The sequence below is a fragment of the Anastrepha obliqua genome, chromosome 5, assembly GCF_027943255.1.
Source record: "Anastrepha obliqua isolate idAnaObli1 chromosome 5, idAnaObli1_1.0, whole genome shotgun sequence".
In the NCBI taxonomy this organism is placed as follows: Eukaryota; Metazoa; Arthropoda; class Insecta; order Diptera; family Tephritidae; genus Anastrepha; species Anastrepha obliqua.
Window position 1 is genome coordinate 107,287,031 of NC_072896.1, and position 20,047 is coordinate 107,307,077.

The 20,047-nt window shown below is 38.1% G+C and overlaps 1 protein-coding gene across 1 annotated transcript; it reads left to right on the plus strand.

The window, feature by feature from the left end:
• The first annotated feature begins 759 nt into the window (after positions 1–759).
• On the plus strand, positions 760–2,110 carry LOC129248913 (jerky protein homolog-like). Its single transcript, XM_054888524.1, has 2 exons — positions 760–1,188; positions 1,529–2,110. The coding sequence occupies exons 1-2, from the start codon at positions 760–762 to the stop codon at positions 2,108–2,110; spliced, it is 1,011 nt and encodes a 336-aa protein (XP_054744499.1).
• The last annotated feature ends 17,937 nt before the right edge of the window (positions 2,111–20,047 follow it).

A 20,047-nucleotide genomic window follows, 5' to 3' on the forward strand; every position in this document is an offset into this window, starting at 1 on the left:
GTACACGTTATTTTTTAATAAATACTGAAAGTTAAACAAGTTTTTCTACTCCACAAGGCTTTTACGACGTATCTCATGAAATGACCTTTCGTTGCAAAAATAGGTATCAAATTGTAAAAGATAAACGTCAGAGGGAAACTTTTCACAAGTTTATGTGAAATGCTGAGATTTTTAAATAAAAAAAGGTTTACATGCATATGTATACAGTACTCCCTGGATTATCCGTCTCTCTGTTATCGGTCACCTCTGTTAACCGTCACCGTTTTAAGATTTTCCACAATACATATTGCAATAATAGTCATGAAACTGTCGAAATCATGTTGGAACAAAACTCCTCGCGCAATACTTTTGTTTTTCACTTTATTCATTGATTTTCTTTTGTTTTCGTTCGCTCGATAGAAATGCGTGTGAACGCAGCAGAGCAAAGTAACTGTTATTTTGTCCATTCTACCCAAAACAAATTCTTGGAATTCTTTTTCGATGTGACATTCAGTACAATGAGATTTTCAGTTTGATTTGAATTTCATGATGAGCAGACATTTAAAATGGAGCCTTCAACAACAAAAAAAATACCGAAGCGTAAACGAGTAGTGGTCACTATTGAAACGAAATTAAAAATTATTGAGGAAATAGAAAAAGGTTCAACAATTGTTTCATTAAGTGACAACGATTCAAGATTTTAAAAAAGATGCCACTCAAATCAAACAATATGCTGTGTCGATGGAATCTTTGGTAGGTCGGTCAAAAAAACGCAAAACGATGAAAAAGACATTAAATGAAAAAGTTGATGAAGCATTACTCTTGTGGTTTAATCAAATTCGGAGCAAAGGCATTCCATTATCTGGTCAAATATTGAAAGAAAAGGCATTATTTTTTAATGAAAAACTAGGAGGTCTGAAGGATTTCAAAGCTAGCTCAGGTTGGTTGTATGGCTGGCAAAATCGACATGGCGTGAAGGAAGTTTCGATACAAGGTGAAAAGATGAGCTCCATAGGTGCCAACGAAATCGACAAATGCACAAAAAATTTCAAAATGTTCGTCGAAAATCATGGTTTTACCCGTGAGCAAGTTTTCAATGCTGATGAAACGGGTCTGAACTATAAAGCACTCCCAAAAAAGACACTCGATTTTTGTGTGAATAGCTATGCACCTGGATGGAAAATGCAAAAGCAACGAATAACATTGATGGTTAGCGCAAATTCAAGTGGTTATAGGGTCCCATTAGTTGTAGTTCACGTCCACGTTGTTACACACAATCAAACATGAATGCTCTTCCTGTGGCTTATTATGCTCAAAAGAATGCTTGGATGGATCAAACGATTTTTCGCGACTGGTTCATGAACAGTTTTGTTCCAAATGTTCGAAATTATTTAATGTCGGAAGGATTATTACAGAAAGCAGTTGAAGATTTAAAAAGTGATGATGGTAATATTTTTTGTTATTTCCTGCCACCGAATTCAACTGCAGTTCTACAACCCAATCAGTAATTGAAACTATAAAGCGTCGATATCGGAAAAAATTTATTCAGGACCTCGTTGCGCAAGAGAATATTGATTTGGCAGATTATTGGAATAATTACAACATTAAAAACGCAATTGATAATGTAGCTGATTCATGGTCTGAGTTATCGTCGACAACATTGGAAAAATGTTGGAACAAACTATGGCCAAATACAGAATCGCCTTCGAATAACAGTGACGATGTCTCACAGGCTGATGTTGTGACTAGTACATCTTCTACTTTGCCATTGGAAAATAGTGAAACGATCAATGAATGGTTGAATTGTGACGAAAATGATTGTGGTTATGAGCTTTTGACTGACGAACAAATAATTAATGAAGTGAATGATGAAGAAGAAAATAATGATGATTACGATGGAACAAATAACAATAATGAAAATGGTCACAATCCCACTGCTTCATTTCTAAAACAAGAAGCCAAAATTGCTACATCAAATTTAGAGAAATTTATCGCTTGGTATGAAATGCAAGATGAAGCCGGCGTGGCTGACACGATTCGTTTGCGCCAATTTCTTCTTTTCGCAAAGAATAAAACTCAAGTCACTCTAAAGGAAAGGACACTAACTGAATTCTTTTTAAAAACAAACTAAACTCGTAATAAAATAATGATATAATCATGTAATGCATGTAAATTTTACCGTTTGTTCATTTCTCTCAAAATTTCAGGGTACTTTTCGATTCTGTACACAATCTAGAGGTTTGTTTCTGTTAACCGTCATTTTTGATTATCCTTCATAGCTGGGTTACATTGACTGAGGGATAATCCAGGGAGTACTGTATTAAGAAAAAAGCGCCGCACATAACCTCTAATGCTCTGGAAAGGGTAATTTTTTCTACCTTAAACATTTAATTATTCTCACAGAATAGTAGTGGAACTCCTACAATTCGGTAAGAAAAGTAGAGAAACATCAATTCAGATGCACCAAAAAGTGTTACATAACTACATTAGGTAATTGCATTTAGAAGAAACTTTTGAAAAACTTAGGCAGCTGTACATCGAATTGATTGAGAGTTTGTAAAATTGATGAGCAATGGCGGATTCAGTTAAACTAATATTTATTAAGTACACACATATATTCTTATGTAAACAGATGCGCGTGTAAATTTGTACGTTTGTATGTTCGACCACAGGGTGGTCCAAAGAAGGGTATATTTAAAAAAAAAACAAAAATAATCCAACTTATTTTAATTTGATATGTAGGATGGGACAAAAGTAGTGTTTTCACCTGGCTTAGCGGAGCATGCGAGTAAGCTTATATCATTTGAAGATCAGAAAGTAGTAATTGGTAAACCTTTTGAACTTTATAAAGGAATGAATTTAGCACTTGCGGAAAAAATTCGACACAAATTGGGTGCATCGTTGTCCCGCCTTTGTTTGTGGATAATCTCGCATGCCTTGGGCCACAACAAGGATGCCATACGTCAAACGATCAGTATAGGGCCAGCCAATTCTTGCGACGTACCATGGTGAAAAGATTTTTAAAGGTATGCTATTTAGCAGACCGTTATTCGGCTCTCACCGAATTTGACAGAAACAGCTGATGGGCTTATGTAACTTGGCATGTGTTTACAAAAAACTGAGATTGTGTTGGTGAAATACGAAAAAAATCAACCAATGACACATCGTTGCTATCTGAACAACGACTGATTAGACAAGTGTGTGAATACATGTGAAATGATCGTACAGAATTCGGTTGACGAATCCCCCGTGGCCGTGGAAGCCGAAATTCCCCTCACAATTTCCTTTACACCATAGTTAAAGAGCAAACCCGGTAAAATTATCGTCCTTGGTCTCTACTGCACTCATAAGTTCAGTCAAACACTAAACACTTCGCGCATATGGGCTGGAATACTACTGTGGGCAAAAAGTACGGTGAATTTGGTTGTAAAATGAAAAATATTTATTTATTCTTGTAAATCAATTTCATCCCCTTCAAAATAATCCCCTCCCTATGAAATACACTTATGCCAACGATTTTTCCAATCCCCGAAACATGCCAAATAGTCCATTTCCGGTATAGCCATCAGCACCTTCTTCGATTCAGCTTTTATCTCCTCAATCGACTCGAAACGCGTTCCCCGGAGTGGTCTCTTGAGTTTTGGGAATAGCCAGAAGTCACAGGGAGCCAAATCAGGCGAATACGGTGGTTGCGGAACGATATGCGTGAAATTTTTGGCGAAATGGTCACGAAGAACGAGTGCAGTGTGAGACGGTGCATTATCGTGATGCAAAAACCGAGAGTTGTTGGCCCATAATTCTGGTCTTTTTAGACGAATTGCTTCACGTAAACGACGCATAACGCTCAAATAATATTCCTTATTAACAGTTTGGCCAGGTGGAAGGAATTCATAGTGCACCACACCACAAAAATCGAGAAAAAACTGTCATCATGACCTTTATTTTTGAACGACTTTGACGTGCTCTTTTCGGTCTGGCCTCGCCTTTAGCACGATATTCGCTTGATTGGTCGGTTGTTTCAGGGTCGTAAGCATAAATCCAAGTCTCATCTCCCGTAATGATGCATTTGAGCTTGTCCTGATAGTCTGAAAGCATTGTTGCACACACATCAACGCGACGATTTTTTTCCAAGAAATTGAGAGTTTTCGGTACCAAACGAGATTTGACTTTTCGTAGGACCAAATGGTCTTTCAAAATGGTTTTTACAGATCCTTCTGATATTCCGATCATATCAGTAAGTTCTTTAACAGTCAACCGACGATTTTTGAGCACTAACTCCTTCACTTTATTGACGTGTTGGTCATCTGTTGTCGTCGATGGTCGTCCGGAGCGCTCCAAGTCATCAACACGTTCTCGACCCTCTTTGAAGTCTTTGTACCACTTATAAACATTTTTCTGCGACATGGTCGAATCACCAAATGCCTTCTGCATGCTAAACGTTTCCGCAGCCGAAATTTCATTCCGCAAACAAAATTTAATGGCACTTCTCTGCTCAATCAAATCAGACATTTTAAAAATCTAAAAATGCACTCTTGGTCGTTTGGTAAACACAAGCGTAAATATATTACTGATAATGACATTCACATGAAAGTTGGCCCAGATGTTATTAACAGTGCTGTCAACTCATAAAAAAAATAACTAGAGCGAAATTTTAATCCCGAGAAGTTTGACAAATAAATTCACCTTACTTTTTGCCCACTGTAGTATAACAAAAATCGAGACACAAAAACATTGAGCGTTAGTTGTAAATAAATATTATGTTTTTTGTTTAGGTTATGCCATCACTTTTGCTTTGTTCTGACTGTTGTTTTGGAAAGAGTAAACCTTGAACAACTGTGCCTGCTTGGGCTGTCTTCGTATAATACATCCTATCAGGTTAATATTTCAAGACCCTGTTAACGATTTCTGGCTTTATCTTGCAAATAAGTTAAACCATGTTCGCCTTAAGGGACCGGATTACTACTGCACTATCCGCAAAACATCAATGTTTAACGACATCCCAGTTTACAAATAAGTTTAATTCTCGATTATGCCCTTTTATATGGGATCTACAATTTTAAGCCGCGTGGGAAGGCCAGCTGAGCAGTTTTCTTCGACTTCAATTCACTCCGGTGTTTGTCATTGCGCGCCGTGGGGTGTTCGCAATTATAAAAGGCATTTCTCATAATTTCAAATTTCATTTCGACAAATAACTTCAAACCCAATACCAACTGAATGGTGGTTGTGCATAAGCCCATTAGGTCGCCGATTTAAATCGGCAAGTCAAATTGTCATTGTCCCGACGGGTGTTAATACGATTACCGCACTTAGGTCTTGATCAACGATTATCCAAGTTCACATCTCGAATCGCAGCAAGAAAAAGTTGGTAATCATGGCTATGCTTCCCCCCTATGCTCTAACCAAGAACGGCACCTCTTTAAGGCTGTACACCAATTTTGAACTACATTGATTATTGAAAGTATTGCTTTGAATTGTTCCAAGGTATGAATAATCATGGCTATTAACCACAGAAATTGATGTATAAGTCGCTGGAGGCATGGACCCTTAAAGCATCAGACAAAACGCAAATATTAACTTTCGAAAGGAGAATACTCTTAAAAAATTAGTGCCCACCCTGCATGGTAAATGGCACCGTATCGAGTAAGATATAACGAAGAAAGTATAAAGATTCAACGAATAAGTTACTTGAGTCATATTACCAGAATGCCAAAAAATTTAGCTACTAGCACAGTGTATCACAGAACACCGGTGGAAAAAAGAAACAGAGGAAGACCGCGAAAAAGGTGGCTGGTTTCTAACGTAAATGATTTAAGGACAATAAGCGTTGCCAATTGGAAGGAGCTGACTAATGGTCGAGCTAAACGGAGCGCATGCTATGGTTTGCCAAAGAGTGTGGAGCTAATGATGATGTCACAGAAATGCCATTTCCAGTAGCATTGGGCCAAAATAGGCCAATGAGGCGGAGGATATATTGACTTCTCAGCAATCATGCGTGTATTCTACTATCTCCACCCCATTGCAGAAGCTGTGGGGGCCTTTCAGAGAAGGATACTGTTGAGCACTTTCTCTGTAAATGTCCGAATTTGGCAGCTAGACGATTAAGATCACTGGGTGCTCCTTTCTTCGACAGCTTTGGGCAGTGCGCCAACCTAAATCCCATAAATCTTCTCCATTATATCAACAGCCCTGGCTGGCTGTAGGTATCTGTCTATAGGACAGGGGTGGCCAAACGGTCGATCGCGACTATTAGTCCAGTCGATCGTGGCAAGTCAAAAAAATATAAATACAATATACATACGTGGAACAGACTGCGCAACACTGCTGCACACATTAAAGGTGGTAAACTATCGACACTATCGATGGTTGAGCACTATCGAGTCATTTTAACACAATGCATAGCTGACTTTCCACCTAACAGCAAAATAAGAAAGAGTAAATTGCAAGCATTAAAATCGCAAATAAAAGGCCAAGAAAACATGTTTTCTGGGTCTATTGAGCAAAGTAAAGCTGCGACTGAAGCTTCTTTCCAAGTAAGCTATAGAATTGCACAAAAGTGCAAACCTTTTTCCGATGGAGAATACATCAAGGAAAGTTTTGAAGCAGTGTCAGATTCGCTGTTCGTTAATTTCAAAAACAAAAACGAAATTAAAAAAGCTATTCATGGTTTACAGCTATCTCGAAATACTGTGATGCGCCGAATAGAAACAATAAGTAAGAATATAAACGAACAGCTACAAAAAGATATCGTCCGCTGCATTGCTTTTTCGCTACAACTTGACGAGTCAACAGATATCACTGATACTGCACAATTACTTATTTTTATTCGGATGGTCTTTGAAGATTTCTCGACGAAAGAAGAACTGCTAAGTATGATTTCCTTAAAAGGAAAAACTCGTGGCCTTGATATATTCACGGAATTCAAAGTATTTAGCCGGATTAAGCTACCTTTGTATAAACTCGTATCAATGACAACAGATGGGGCTCCTGCAATGACAGGTATTCATAATGGTTTTATTGCTCTTTGTCACAAAGACGAAGATTTTCGAGACTTCATTAGCTACCACTGCGTAATTCATCGACAAGTACTGGATAGTAAGAGACTAAACACAAAACATGTGATGGACATTTCTTTCAAGATTGTAAATTCCATTAAAGGAAAATCTCTTCAAAGGCGGCTTTTTAAACAGCAATTAGATGAGAAGGAACCAGATTGCGCATTACACACTGACGTAAGGTGGTTGAGTCGAAGCAAGTTTTTGCAAAGATTTCAGGATCTATTGGACGAAATAATAAAATTTCTTGAAGAGAGGGGTGATGAATGTCAGCAATTGCGTGACTTAGACTGGCAATGTGATTTAGCATTTTTAGCAGATTTTACTGGAAAACTGAGTACATTAAATCTGGAACTACAAGGCAAGAATAAAACATTAACAGAAATGATGAGTTCTATTGCAGCATTTCAAAGTCAAGCAGCGTCTATGATAATTGACATCGAAAAGAAAAAATTTCAACAATTTGTAAACATCAAGGATTATGTTGAGAAACATACTACTTACAATTTCATTCATGACAAGTACACGGCAAAAATTAAGGCAGTGGTATCAGACTTCGAAATTCGCTTCAGTGATTTCAAAAAAATTGAGAAGTTGGTCGAATTCATCAGTTATCCGTTTAATAATTCCATTGATCATAGTGATATCTATGAACTAGCTACAAAATTTGCAGATACATTTCGAGTGGACCACATGATACTTCAAAACGAAATTATAACTCTGCGCTGCGACATATTTCTAAAAGCAAGATCATTTTCAGGTCTAGATTTCTGGGCAGTGGTTTCCAACGAAAAATATCCAAATTTGAAGAAATGTGTTGAACAACTGCATTCGTGTTTTGGTTCAACATATTTATGTCAGTCAACATTTTCGTACTTAAAACAAACAAAAAAATAAACATCGTTCTCGCTTGACAGACGCTCATACATTGGACTCTTTAAGGTTGGAAATTTTCAACTACAAACCTGATTTTGCTAACCTAGTAGAAGATGCTCAGACCCAATGCTCACACGAATGCTCAACTAAATAAGTAGTTTTTTAGAGTAATTTTTATGTTTTTCTTCTTAATAAAATAAAAAGACTACATAATTGTGTACTGAACTATGCTGTTTTATTAAGGTTTTCAAGAAGTATGTAATTGGTAGATCCCACAGGGTGTCGTCAGTGAACAGTAGATCTTGGGTCTAATCAAGTTGGCCATCCCTGCTATAGGAGGTCTTATAATGGTATCAAAACAATGCTTTAGTGCTACCTGAGGAGTGCCAGACTGACACTTCAACCATTTCACCTACCTACCTACCTACTTCTACAAATGCGCAACTTTGTTTCTTAAAATAATCTTCGTCTAAAACTTTTTTCACACTAAGAAAACCTTTTTGGTGTCGCATCAATAAAAATGCTAACCGAGGTTTTGAGCACGTTAAAGATGTCAGTTTCAAAAAAAAAAAAAATGTATTGTATGTGCTTCAAAAGTATGCCTATACTTGGACCTCCCTGTACCCGTGAGATGAAAAATTTCAATTTTATTGACATGTATTAGTGATGCCGAGTCAATAAAGGAAAACGTGATTTCGTTGTCTTCTTCATGGGCTAATATGTAAATATGTGATATAATATGTATATATGTATACTTATATTAGTTAACGAACGTATTTTTATATTGGGACTGGTACTTGTTTGCATAAAAACATTTTAATCGCATTATTCGTTCATGAGCCTGATCTGAATTGAAGTACATAGAAACAGGGACGGATTTATATTCACGCCATTATCATCCGCACATTTCACGTGCCTATGTACATATACATACATAAGTGTAAATATATATTATATATACATATTTGCAGAATGATGCGTAAATCCATGTGTTTCTACATACATATTCGCATTTCCAACAGATGGTCCATCGCAGACAAAATATTAAAAGTTAATACAATTACGTTGGTTTAGCGAATTTTCATTGAGAAACAATCAAATTTAATTGCAAGAAAATTTTGGGTATGTGGTAGGTATGTATGTATTCATAATCCATTATATGATATGCGAATGCAAAATCGCGTAAGCCCACGTTTTCTTATTTGGATACAGTGTACTCTCTCTTAAGCGGAAACCTAAGGGACTAAAACATGTGTCCGCTTATGAGAAAAGTGCAAAAAAATTAATATGCTATGGGGTTTGCCCCCATGGGAAGAAGGGGAAGGAAGTGTTATAGGAGGGTTGTCCGCTTGCGAAAACATTCTTAAGAATTTGTGCTATGTACTGAGAAAGTGTCCGCTTAAGAGAGGTGTCTGTTAGGAGAGAGTACACTGTATTTCTATTGAATGGTTTGTTTTGACAAAAGTTCTTAAAGAGAGACATTATGCGTTGATTTTTGTTGTCTATAATTTTTCTAGACCAAAATCGTTTAAGCGACTCTCGCGCCAATCAAGAAGAAGAAGAAAACTTTTCTCAGGGTACAAAGGGTAAAATAAATACATAAGAAACTTTGTAACTGCAAATAACTGTAACTTTTTGCTTTGCATTATCGCATATTTCGATGTCCCGTGCGACATTGAAAAACAACATTTGTTATCACTGCGTTGAAAGTACATGCACTTTACAGAAAGTTCGCCAAATATTGAGTACAAATAGAAAATTCCCATACAATTGAAATTAATACGAAATTTACTGAAATATAAAAGGGTTTGTGATCTTAAAAAAAAAAATAATTGGCACTAACACTTCTGTTAGGTGTTTGGCCGAGCTCCTCCTTTTATTTGTGGCGTGCGCCTTGATGTTGGTCCCACAAATGGAGAGACCTACAGTTTCAAGCCGACTCCGAATGGCAAATATGTTTTATAAGGAGCTTTTTCATGGCAGAAATACACTCGGAGCTTTGCCATTGCCTGCCGGGTGGCGACCGCTATTAGAAACAACTCTTTCTATTATTTGATGTTCGTGCACGGAGATTCGTTATGTAAAATAGGTCACGTGCAACATCGTAAGTGTTAAACTTAAAAATTTGAAATGTTTTTTTTTTACTCAAATAATTTATTTATGCAAATACAGGATTTTAAATGACTTACATTTAGATAAGCAAAAATGGCAGCGAAAAAAAAATAAAAGAAAGTGGCACACGGCGGAGAGGAAAGCTGAAGAAAGATCAGACTAAATGATATACCCAAAGGGAATTGAATACCTAAGGTGACGCTTGCCGAAAACCGTTGCTTGATTTTTCGCGACTTTGACAAAGCATAAGTCATGCGCCATAATAATACAAAAAAAAATAAATTAAACAAACGAAGGGAAGAGAAATTACATATTTGTAAAAATTCAGTGGCTTTGACTCCTTATCTAGGCCAACTTCTTTGGCCCGGAGCCCGTTCTGCCAGTCCCTTCAGCAGACATCAAAGCCACGGTTAGCAAATGGGTTACTACAACCCACAAGCGAGTTTGTCAGGCTGAGAGAGGCTGCAGATGGACTAAACTGAAGTTACCAGTCATGTCCGATCGACTGTCGCAGTTATTCCTGTCACTAAGGAGGCTGCTTGGACTGATGACGGGCCACTTTCAATGGGCAAAGCGCTTGGAAACGGCAGTGCACTCTGCTCAGCATGTGGAGAGGTGGATGAGACGGCGGACCACTTTCTGTGCGTCTGCCCCGCCTTCGCTCGAATCAGGCTTGAGGTCTTTGCCACCGATGTGTTAAGAAGCGACCAGAAGATCTACTCAGATTTCTTCGAAGGTCGGGTAGAATTAAAGAAAATTATATAGGGGATCCGAGCGCGGTACAATAGACTTAATGCTAGTGTGTCCCGACACAAAAAAACAAGAAATCAGTGAATAACTCTTAGACGGGACGTTTTTTTTGTCATCTTTGGCATTTGTCAAGTAGGCAGATGTACAGTTTTACACAATAGAGCAAGGCGTTAAAATTATTGAAACTTATTATGAAAATGGTGGATCTTTAAGAACAACATCTCACACAAATTGTAATTTTTTTAGTGAAAATAGTCGTCTGAATGAGTCGACAATTCAAATATTGGTGAAAAAATTTAAAGAAACTTGTTTTCTCGCGGATATAAAAAGGATTGGCAGAGCAAAAACTGCTGCTGCAGCGCAAAATGTTGCTGAGCAACCTTCAACATCGACATCTCGACGTGCTCAACAAATAGGGATTCATGAATTTCTCTGTTTGGTGGATTTTACCTGTAGACGTGGTCACGTTGGACATTTCGATAATGCCATTTTTGACATATTTTTAGTAAAAATAGTGAAATCTGAAAGAATCTAAATTCTTATTTCTTTTGACGTAATAACGTCTTATAATTCGATTTAACAGGCTGCACGCACGAAAAAATGTGTCGTTACCTTGCTCATTAGTGTTACCTTGCTCATTGCCGTTACCTTGCTCATATGTCGTTACCTTGCTCATTTCCGTTACCTTGAATGAACTGCAAGCGAAAGCGCGGAACGAACGACAAAGCAAACAAAGCAAGCGAACGGCAACGTTCGACATCTTGCTCTCTCCTACTTAAGTGAGCGTATATGTGTATGTATATGCGCATATGTACATATATAAATTCACGTATTTGTATTTACATATCGCACCCTAAATACAAAAGGGTCACAACTCAAAATTTTCCACACTCGAGCTTGACTTGTTTGCAGTAGCACAGAAAACAAACTATGTGACATATCACGCTGAAATTTGCCACGTAAGCTTATAACAGTCCTATCAAAAAACAAAAAATTTATTTTTGCCATATGTCATCCGCGGACTGTTTTATTGATAACGTCTCGTTCATATTTGAGCAGAAGGAACATTTTGAGTTGTGACTCTTTTGTATTTAGGGTGCGATATGCCTTCTTATTGATTATTATTAATTTGATTTACTTGAAGAATTTAAAATAAAACCAAGTTTGTTAATAATACCTGTTGTTTTAATGTTATTATTATTTTTTGACGTGATTATGTTATGTTATGTTATGTTATGTTATGTTATGTTATGTTATGTTATGTTATGTTATGTTATGTTATGTTATGTTATGTTATGTTATGTTATGTTATGTTATGCTATGTTATGTTATGTTATGTTATGTTATGTTATGTTATGTTATGTTATGTTATGTTATGTTATGTTATGTTATGTTATGTTATGTTATGTTATATTATGTTATGTTAAAGTATATTATGTTATGTTAATGTTAACTCATTCTCTATATTAATACAAAATATCTATCAAACAAATAAAATTAAAATTTTCTTTTGAAAAATGCAACCATTCAATTAGTATTTTCTTATGACGTTATCACGTTAAACTATCGTCAGTAAACCGACTTTACAGACAACCTCTTTTTATTTTAAAACAACATCTAGGCGCGTCCTTTGAAAGACTTTTTATATGAGGAACGAGTTTCACAATCTCACTTTGTTCTTTTATATGTTGTGTGATTAACCGCCAGGTTATTAACTCAAGGCTATGACCCAACTTTGACTCAGAATGTAGGATAAGTCCAAAATATGACAGTTGCACAGAACTCACAAACAAACAGCTATCAAAGAGTTTTTCTGCTCAATCAGAACTCAAGTGGCCTAAATGCCTGTTGAGTATCGTAGAAGCTCCACTTAAATTTGATTCGCTAAAGCTAGGGTTTATGGGGTTCTGCAAATATATTATATGTACATAACGCCTCGTTACACATTTCGAGCTACTCGTAGGCAAACACCACATTAAAGAGTCTCATAAAGAAATTAAAATAAATTTCGCTACATTACTTTTTAATACCTTTATTTTCATAGCAATGGAAATGCATTTCATTACACCGAGCCGCACTTGTTTACTATTTATTTATTTATTTTTATTTTTATTTTTTTTCGCTTGATTATAAATTTTTATGGTCGCCAACGAAGTGTAGTTTGTTTATAATTGCATTACCCTACAGTTTTACAGTTAGAAAGCAGATATGCAAGGAAGCACACAGCCTAATGGGTAATAGGCTGTCAGTTGTATAGTCCAACTAACTGCCTTTCTGGCAAAACAGCCAGACAGCCAGGCAGGCAAACGCCTGTCGGTCAGTTGGCGGCATTAAATGAGCTTAACCTTGTTTTGACCGATTCGCTAGCTGCGTAGCTGTCGGGTGCCTTGTTGCCTGCCTAGTTGGCTGACTGTTTTTGAATTTCCAAAGTTTTCCTTAGTTTTTGTGGTTTTTTTCTTGATAATGAGTGTTGTATTAATGTGTTACAAAGAGATAACAGTATTAGTTGTCCAAACAGCACAAAACCAGAGGTGCACTGTGTAACCGACAAGGTTGCAGTAGAGTGGGTGGATGGGTGGATGGGGACGGCCGAAGGGGATCTTGCTGAGCTTACACCATGAGATAGTATTTTTTTTATTTTTGCGCTGGCCAACGTTGGCGAGAGCGCTATGTGTGTTTGTTTTGAATTGTTGAGAACAGTGACGCACAGTTTTGGGGAGCACGCGCTGAGTCCATGCAATTTTTGCATTTGGCTGTGTCCAAGCCTTGCTTTCACCCTTTTACCTTCACCCTTGCCTGTGACACAAACTCGCCGTGTTTCCCATGCAGTTATCACGCTGTAGTATGCGAGATTTTCGTGATAGGTAACCGCTTCGGTAATGGGGACAAAATGAAAACGGATTTACGTATAAATTTTTTTACGTGATTACATGTTTGTATATGTACGATCGTACTAATTATATTTAATAAGTAAAAACATCAAGAAAATGTTGCATTTGTAACAAACTGTTTATGTAAAATTAATGATTGAAATTAGTATCACATTTTTGATTTCCACAAACAAGATGAGCGAAAACTGCCAGTTTTATACCTGTTTATGTGTAGAAAAATTATTGCATTCTTTCTGGAACTCGCCAAACATAAAACCGAAGTCATCCTTATGACACGAGGTCACATGGTACTCCAGGTCAGCGTGCAAATAAGCGACACGTCATTAGTGACCCAAAAAGTAGTGAAATACTGAGGTATTCAACTTGACTGCAGGCTTACTTTCTGGGCCCAGATACGGCATGCGGCTATCAAAGCAGCAAAGGTCACGGCTATGCTAAGTAGATTAATGGCAAACATCGGTGGGCCAACATAGGACAAAAGAAAGCTAATTATGGCGGCCACAAGCTCAATTCTCCTGTACGCAGCGAAGTATGGGGAATTGTGCTAAACTGCAAAGCGAAGCACAAATCACTAGAGGCTGTGCAACGAACAACTGTACTTAGAGTTGCCTCAGCCTACCGCACTGTCTCAGGCGCAGCAATTTTCGTGATCAGCGGGCAGATACCCGTCGAACTCATGGTCCGGAAACGAATGGATGCGTAGGACTCCAAGAAGAAACACGTCATCACTAGCTTCTCAGAACGGAGATGCCAAACCATGCTGCGGTGGCAAAGCCGATGGGACACTGAGCCGAGTGGCAGATGGACAGCGAAACTTATTCCATCAATTGACAAATGGGTCCAAAGGAACTTCGGAGAAGTGAACTACTTCTTAACTCACTTCCTCTCGGGCCACGGATACTTCCGGAGATACCTATACCGTATGGGCAAGGTAACCGATTTCAAGTGCATATACTGCGAAACACTGAGCGATGACACACATTTTTTAGTTGTAATAGATGGCTCGTGGAAAGAAATGCTCTGAGGGAGCAGATTGGCGACATCGCACCGAGCAACATAATCAGCAAAATTCTCGAACGCGAGGACAGCTGGAACGCGTTAAAGACATACATCGAGAACGTACTACGGAAAAAAGGTTCGACATCGACACAGCGCAACAAAGTGAAGCCGCACAGATAGAGACACAAGAAGACGAGCCTATAGAACGAAAGCTGCCTACAAATATGGTGGACCCAGACGTGGGTGAATAGAGCTGGTCCTTTAAGGATGCCATTCTGGGTCTGAGCCCTCCCGAAGTAATATAGAAAGCAGCTCCGGGAAGGGTGTCTCCCCAGAAGGAGAGGAGGGATCGTTTTAGTAGCCACGCCACACGACGCAGTAGACGGCGGTCACTGTAACGCCCTGTGAAAAATCTTCGTATTCCATCCGAGAATAGAACCAGCAAACTTCAACACTTCCACTTGGAAATGGAATACCCTGGAGACAAAAATCAACATTTTCGACACCTGCTCTTCTTTGCTTTTCATCGAGGTCAAAAAGCTTTCGAAGCAGCCCGGGACATTTGCAACGTGTACGGATGAGACGTCATAGGCAAGTCTATAGCTCGGAAATGGTTTGCAAAGTTCAAAAATGGCGACTTTGATGTCGATGACTCGTCTCGCAGCGGAAAGCCTTCTGAATTCGATGAAGACCGTCTCAAATCACTTCTGAACGAGAACGGTCGCCAAACCAGTCGTGAGCGGGCAAAATGAACTGCAATCATAATATAAAATGATTCTCAATCACTTGCATTCAATGAGCCTGGGTGGCTCACAAGCTCAACGAAAAAGCAAAGTTATTGTTTTTTGTTTAAATAAAAGTCTTCTGTAAAAACCCTACGAACTTATTCCCCAACCCAATAGAAGGATTTGCATCCATATACACAAAAATCAGCTGAACAACGCTAAGCCCTACTTTTTGTAAAGGACAAAAAATGCATAATGTTCGCCTACTCAGACCATAAAAGTTTGAGAAAAGGAAAAGAACATTTGACAGCTCTGGCGCAGGCTTTTGACAGCAATGCTTTCGATACCAAAAACACGCTCTTAGGCATAAACACATAAGTGAGATGTACCCAAAATGTACGCCGTCTATTTGGTCGTTAGGATCCATCGGTATTGCGTCAGCCTTACTTAATCTAAATGCTCTTCTTTTTTAGCTTTTTTCAAAACATTGTGTTGTGGTTTTTGCACACTAATTGGATTCTCGCAAGCAGACTTCTCATTTCTATCGCACTTCATAAGTTAAGGTCACGGAACTTTACTTATATAGTAATTTTATGTCGCTTTTAATTGAATTGCTTTGTTTTCAAAAGGAATTCGAATGAAGCCCTCTTCGCCGATGAGAGCGCAGATTCACAGCATGGCAGGCGCATTTCGATTAAAAAAATTGTTCTCGAAAGAGATATTTGAATCACATATAATTTAATGGGAATTAATGTAGTAAAGTTTCGTTGCTAAAATTTTGGCAGTTCTCTTCATTCACTGCAATTTTGCAATGGGTATTTGCGATGTTTATTCAAAAATAGCCAACAATCAAAAAACAACGGTGACCTCATTTCGGACTATCCCGCGAGCTCTCAGTGCTTAGCTAAATATTATTTGTGTGTGGAAGGACCTTGATTGGCAACGGGCTGGCAGATTTCAAGCAATAACTTCCGGCCGAAAGCAAGCCATGGTCACGAGGCTGGATCCAAACAGACAAACTGCCGACATGATTGTAATTCAACGTATTTTCTTTTATATTTTTTTACTATGAATTGTTCTCTCAAAGAAACTCAGTCACAAAGGGTTGAGCTTTTGCTGCCTGTGTGCAAATATGAGGAGAGTTTGTCTTAATCACTCGAAAACGAAAAATCAATTCTAATGCGGCGCAACTAGTGATTTCTGCTTTTGAAGAAGCTCTATACCAGTAATTATAAATGCATGGCATTCTTAGAGATCAGAAGTGTCAAATAACAATGACAATTTCATATTTTTGCGACGCCTTAAGCCAAAACTCTTATCAAAAACATAAAATTCGGCATTTTATACAATAATATGCCAAATATGTGACGTCAATAATCGCGAACACGTGAAAGTGGCAACGGGTGCTTATTTTGATGTTTAGAACTTTTAATAGCGACATTCATATGTCCAGCCAGCTGTCCAATTAGAAAATATCTGTTTGGCTTTTCTAAAGGGGAATTCTCGATCTATTGCATTTGGTCTTGGAAATTGTAAATATTATATTAGGGTGAAAATTATAAATATAGGGGGATTCGTTACATTAATATTTGGTAATATTTCGTTACAATAAATTTGTTTATATAATGAACGTGTTCTGGTAAAATTCGTAAAATAACGTTCCGTATGTTATATATACAAGGTGACTTTTGAATAATTTTTTTTTTTAATAAAAATGATTTTAAGTAATGGAAATATTTATTTTGACATTTATTTGTCTGTTTGCATACTGCAGCTGTCTAGTTCATAAGTGTCAAATAAAGGGTTTTCCAATAAGAGGTGTTATTTTGATAAAAAATCAATGGTTTCGTTGCTTGTGTGGCACTTAGCGTCGTCTTGTTGAAAATAAACGTTGTCGAGATCAATACTATCCAATTCCGGCCATAAGAATCGTTAAACATCTCTCGATAGCGCTCCAGCTTCATTTTCGAAAAAGTAAGGTCCAATGACTCCGCCGGACCATAAACCGCACCAAACAGTCACTCGTTTAGGATTGAGAGACTTTTCAACAATAATTCTTGGATTTTCTGAGCACCAGATCCGACAATTTTGCTTGTTGATGAAGCCACCGAGGTGGAAATGAACCTCATCACTCAATATGATTTTTCGATGGAATTCCGGATCATTTTCATGCATTTCAACGACCCAATCAGCAAAGACACGACGTTGTTGATGATCGGCCCTCAACCCGGCTTTATAAGCCTTATAACCCAAATCTTTATGCAAAATACGGTGTAATGACGTTTGTGGAATGCCTAATTCCAAAGAACGACGAGGAATGGACAAACCTGGGTTTTCTTCAACACTTTCGGCTATTCTTGAGTGACGTGCACATGTTTTATTCTTCACATCACTAACTTGTCCCAACAGCTCGAATTTTTTCACCAATTTCTGTATTGCGGTCCAACAAGGTGCTTCACGATGGCCCAAAAACTTTCGAGTTTTACGAACCGTCTCTGCCAAAGTTTCACGATTTTTATAGTGAATTTTAATCATTTCAATGAGTTGTTTAAGCGTGTATCGTTCCATTTTTATTAATGGCGTAGTTTCTACTTGTCAAATATCAAAAGATGACAGCTTCAGAGGTGACATCTACCGAAATATCGGGCTATTCAAAATAACACCTGCTATTGGAAAACCCTTTATGATGACCTACGATGTCATTTACAAAAATTATAAACGTTCCGAGAGGGTGATTATTTTTGTGTCACCTTGTATAATTGACGTTTATAACCTTTATAAGCACCCAATAAAGGCTCCTCCTCCTGTCTGTGGAGGAGGGACCTACAGTTTTATGCCGCCTCCGAACAGCAGATAGTTTTTTATTAGGAGCTTTTTCAAGGCAGAAATCCCCTCCTACCGAGGGGCGACTGCCATTAGGAAAAACCTTTTCCATTATTTGGTGCTTTATGCCCACACTGGGTTTCGAACTCGGAACATAACGGAAAGTTGTTTCGGGCTTTTAACATTTTTGGTGTATGGACTGAGAACATTTCACCGAGCATGAAGCCATAATGTTTTTTGCGACCGCAAACGAATTCGTCAATTGATCGCCTCTGATGTTTTATGAGATTTGACTAATTTTTGTGCGAGTACAATTGGGAGTTGACCTCAGAGACCTCCTACCACATCATCTGCATCCCCTGATAGTTGTTAAAGGGGAATCGCCCAACTTATTTCTCAGGAAAAGATGGAGCTCCATTTCCTCATGTGCTATGTCGAAAACCCTGTGACCCAGTACAACAGTAGGAGAACTCAGAAAGTCCTGGGAACTCCACGCCATTCAATTTCCAAGCTGTGTTTACCGGCCATTGGACGATCGGCACACATGCGGATAAGCTAAATTTACCATTTAACCCCCATTGCAGAAGCTGTGGGAACCTTTCAGAGCAGGAGACTGTTGAGCACTTTCTCTGTAAATGTTTGGGTTTGGCAGCAAGACGATTTATGTCACTGGTTGCTTCTTTAATCGACAGCCGCGGGCAGTGCGCCAACCTGAATCGCTTCAATCTTTTCCATTACATCAACAGCTCTGGTTGGCTGTAGATATCTGCCCGTTGGAGGTCTCATAATGGCATCAAAATGGCGCTTTCGTGTTACTTGGGGAGTACCTGAGTGGTACTTCAACCATTTCACCTACCTACCTATAAGTGGGAATCAACATTCGACACCTTAGTGTCGATATGAAACCGATTATACTGGAGCCAGTTTTACTAGGATGGACAAATCAGATGCTTTTCATTAAACGCAGTCGTGATAATCGTAAGATTGAAAATCCCTACTTAACAAAGTGTCAAATGTATTTTCATTGAAAAAGGTTCAGCACTCTAACAACACCCGTTATAAAAAAATCAAAACTAAAACCAAAGTGCAACTCATTTTGATAAAAATGATCTTAGGCACACGTCTATGTTGGCGTACGTCAGCTTAGTCGACAAAAGCAGCAACGTTGCATCGATGTCTTTCCGCCATCTCTTTAACATCCTCGTCCTTGGTATTTGCTGTCAAAATTAATATATTGCACTTTAAATTATCTTCGGAGTCATACAAATAATAAGATGCTAGCCGCAGTATGTCTACAAATCTGAAAATTATCGTCAATATATAGTATACCGAGAATTCACTACACACATACATACATACATGCATACGAGTACAACCCGTAAATTTATTTTCAAAGTAATTTTAATCTATTGACAGCTCACTGATTTTAGGCAGACAAAACAGGTTCAAACAAGCCCACAGCAGTTTTGATATTGATTATAATTTTTTTTAATTTTTCATAACAATTTTCAATATTTATTGTGCTAGGCCAGGAGCCTTCTTGAGCAGCTGAGTGGCAGGAGAATGGTTTTTCTTTATTTTAAGGAAGCGTTTTGGGCAATAAAGAAATGCTGCTGCAAAGGTTCCATACCGAAAATAATACGAGAGTTCATTACATTTCATGGCATTCCCAGACTCTTCGATCGCTGATCTTCATAGATACAAGGGTACCTACAAAAGTGGAATGTGCCTTTAAATTCCGGCAATTTTTTGTGTTTTTTTTTTGGTTCTGTTGTAATCAGCGGAATGTCGCAGAACGTTTGTCGTCAACAACTGATAGCTGGACGAAAAATAAAATAAA

Coding starts and splice junctions, on each gene's coding strand:
- LOC129248913 (XM_054888524.1), top strand. CDS start 760: ATGAAAAAGACATTAAATGAAAAAGTTGATGAAGCATTACTCTTGTGG. Junction 1,189..1,528: donor AGCAACGAATAACATTGATG/GTTAGCGCAAAT, acceptor AAATTTATTCAG/GACCTCGTTGCGCAAGAGAA.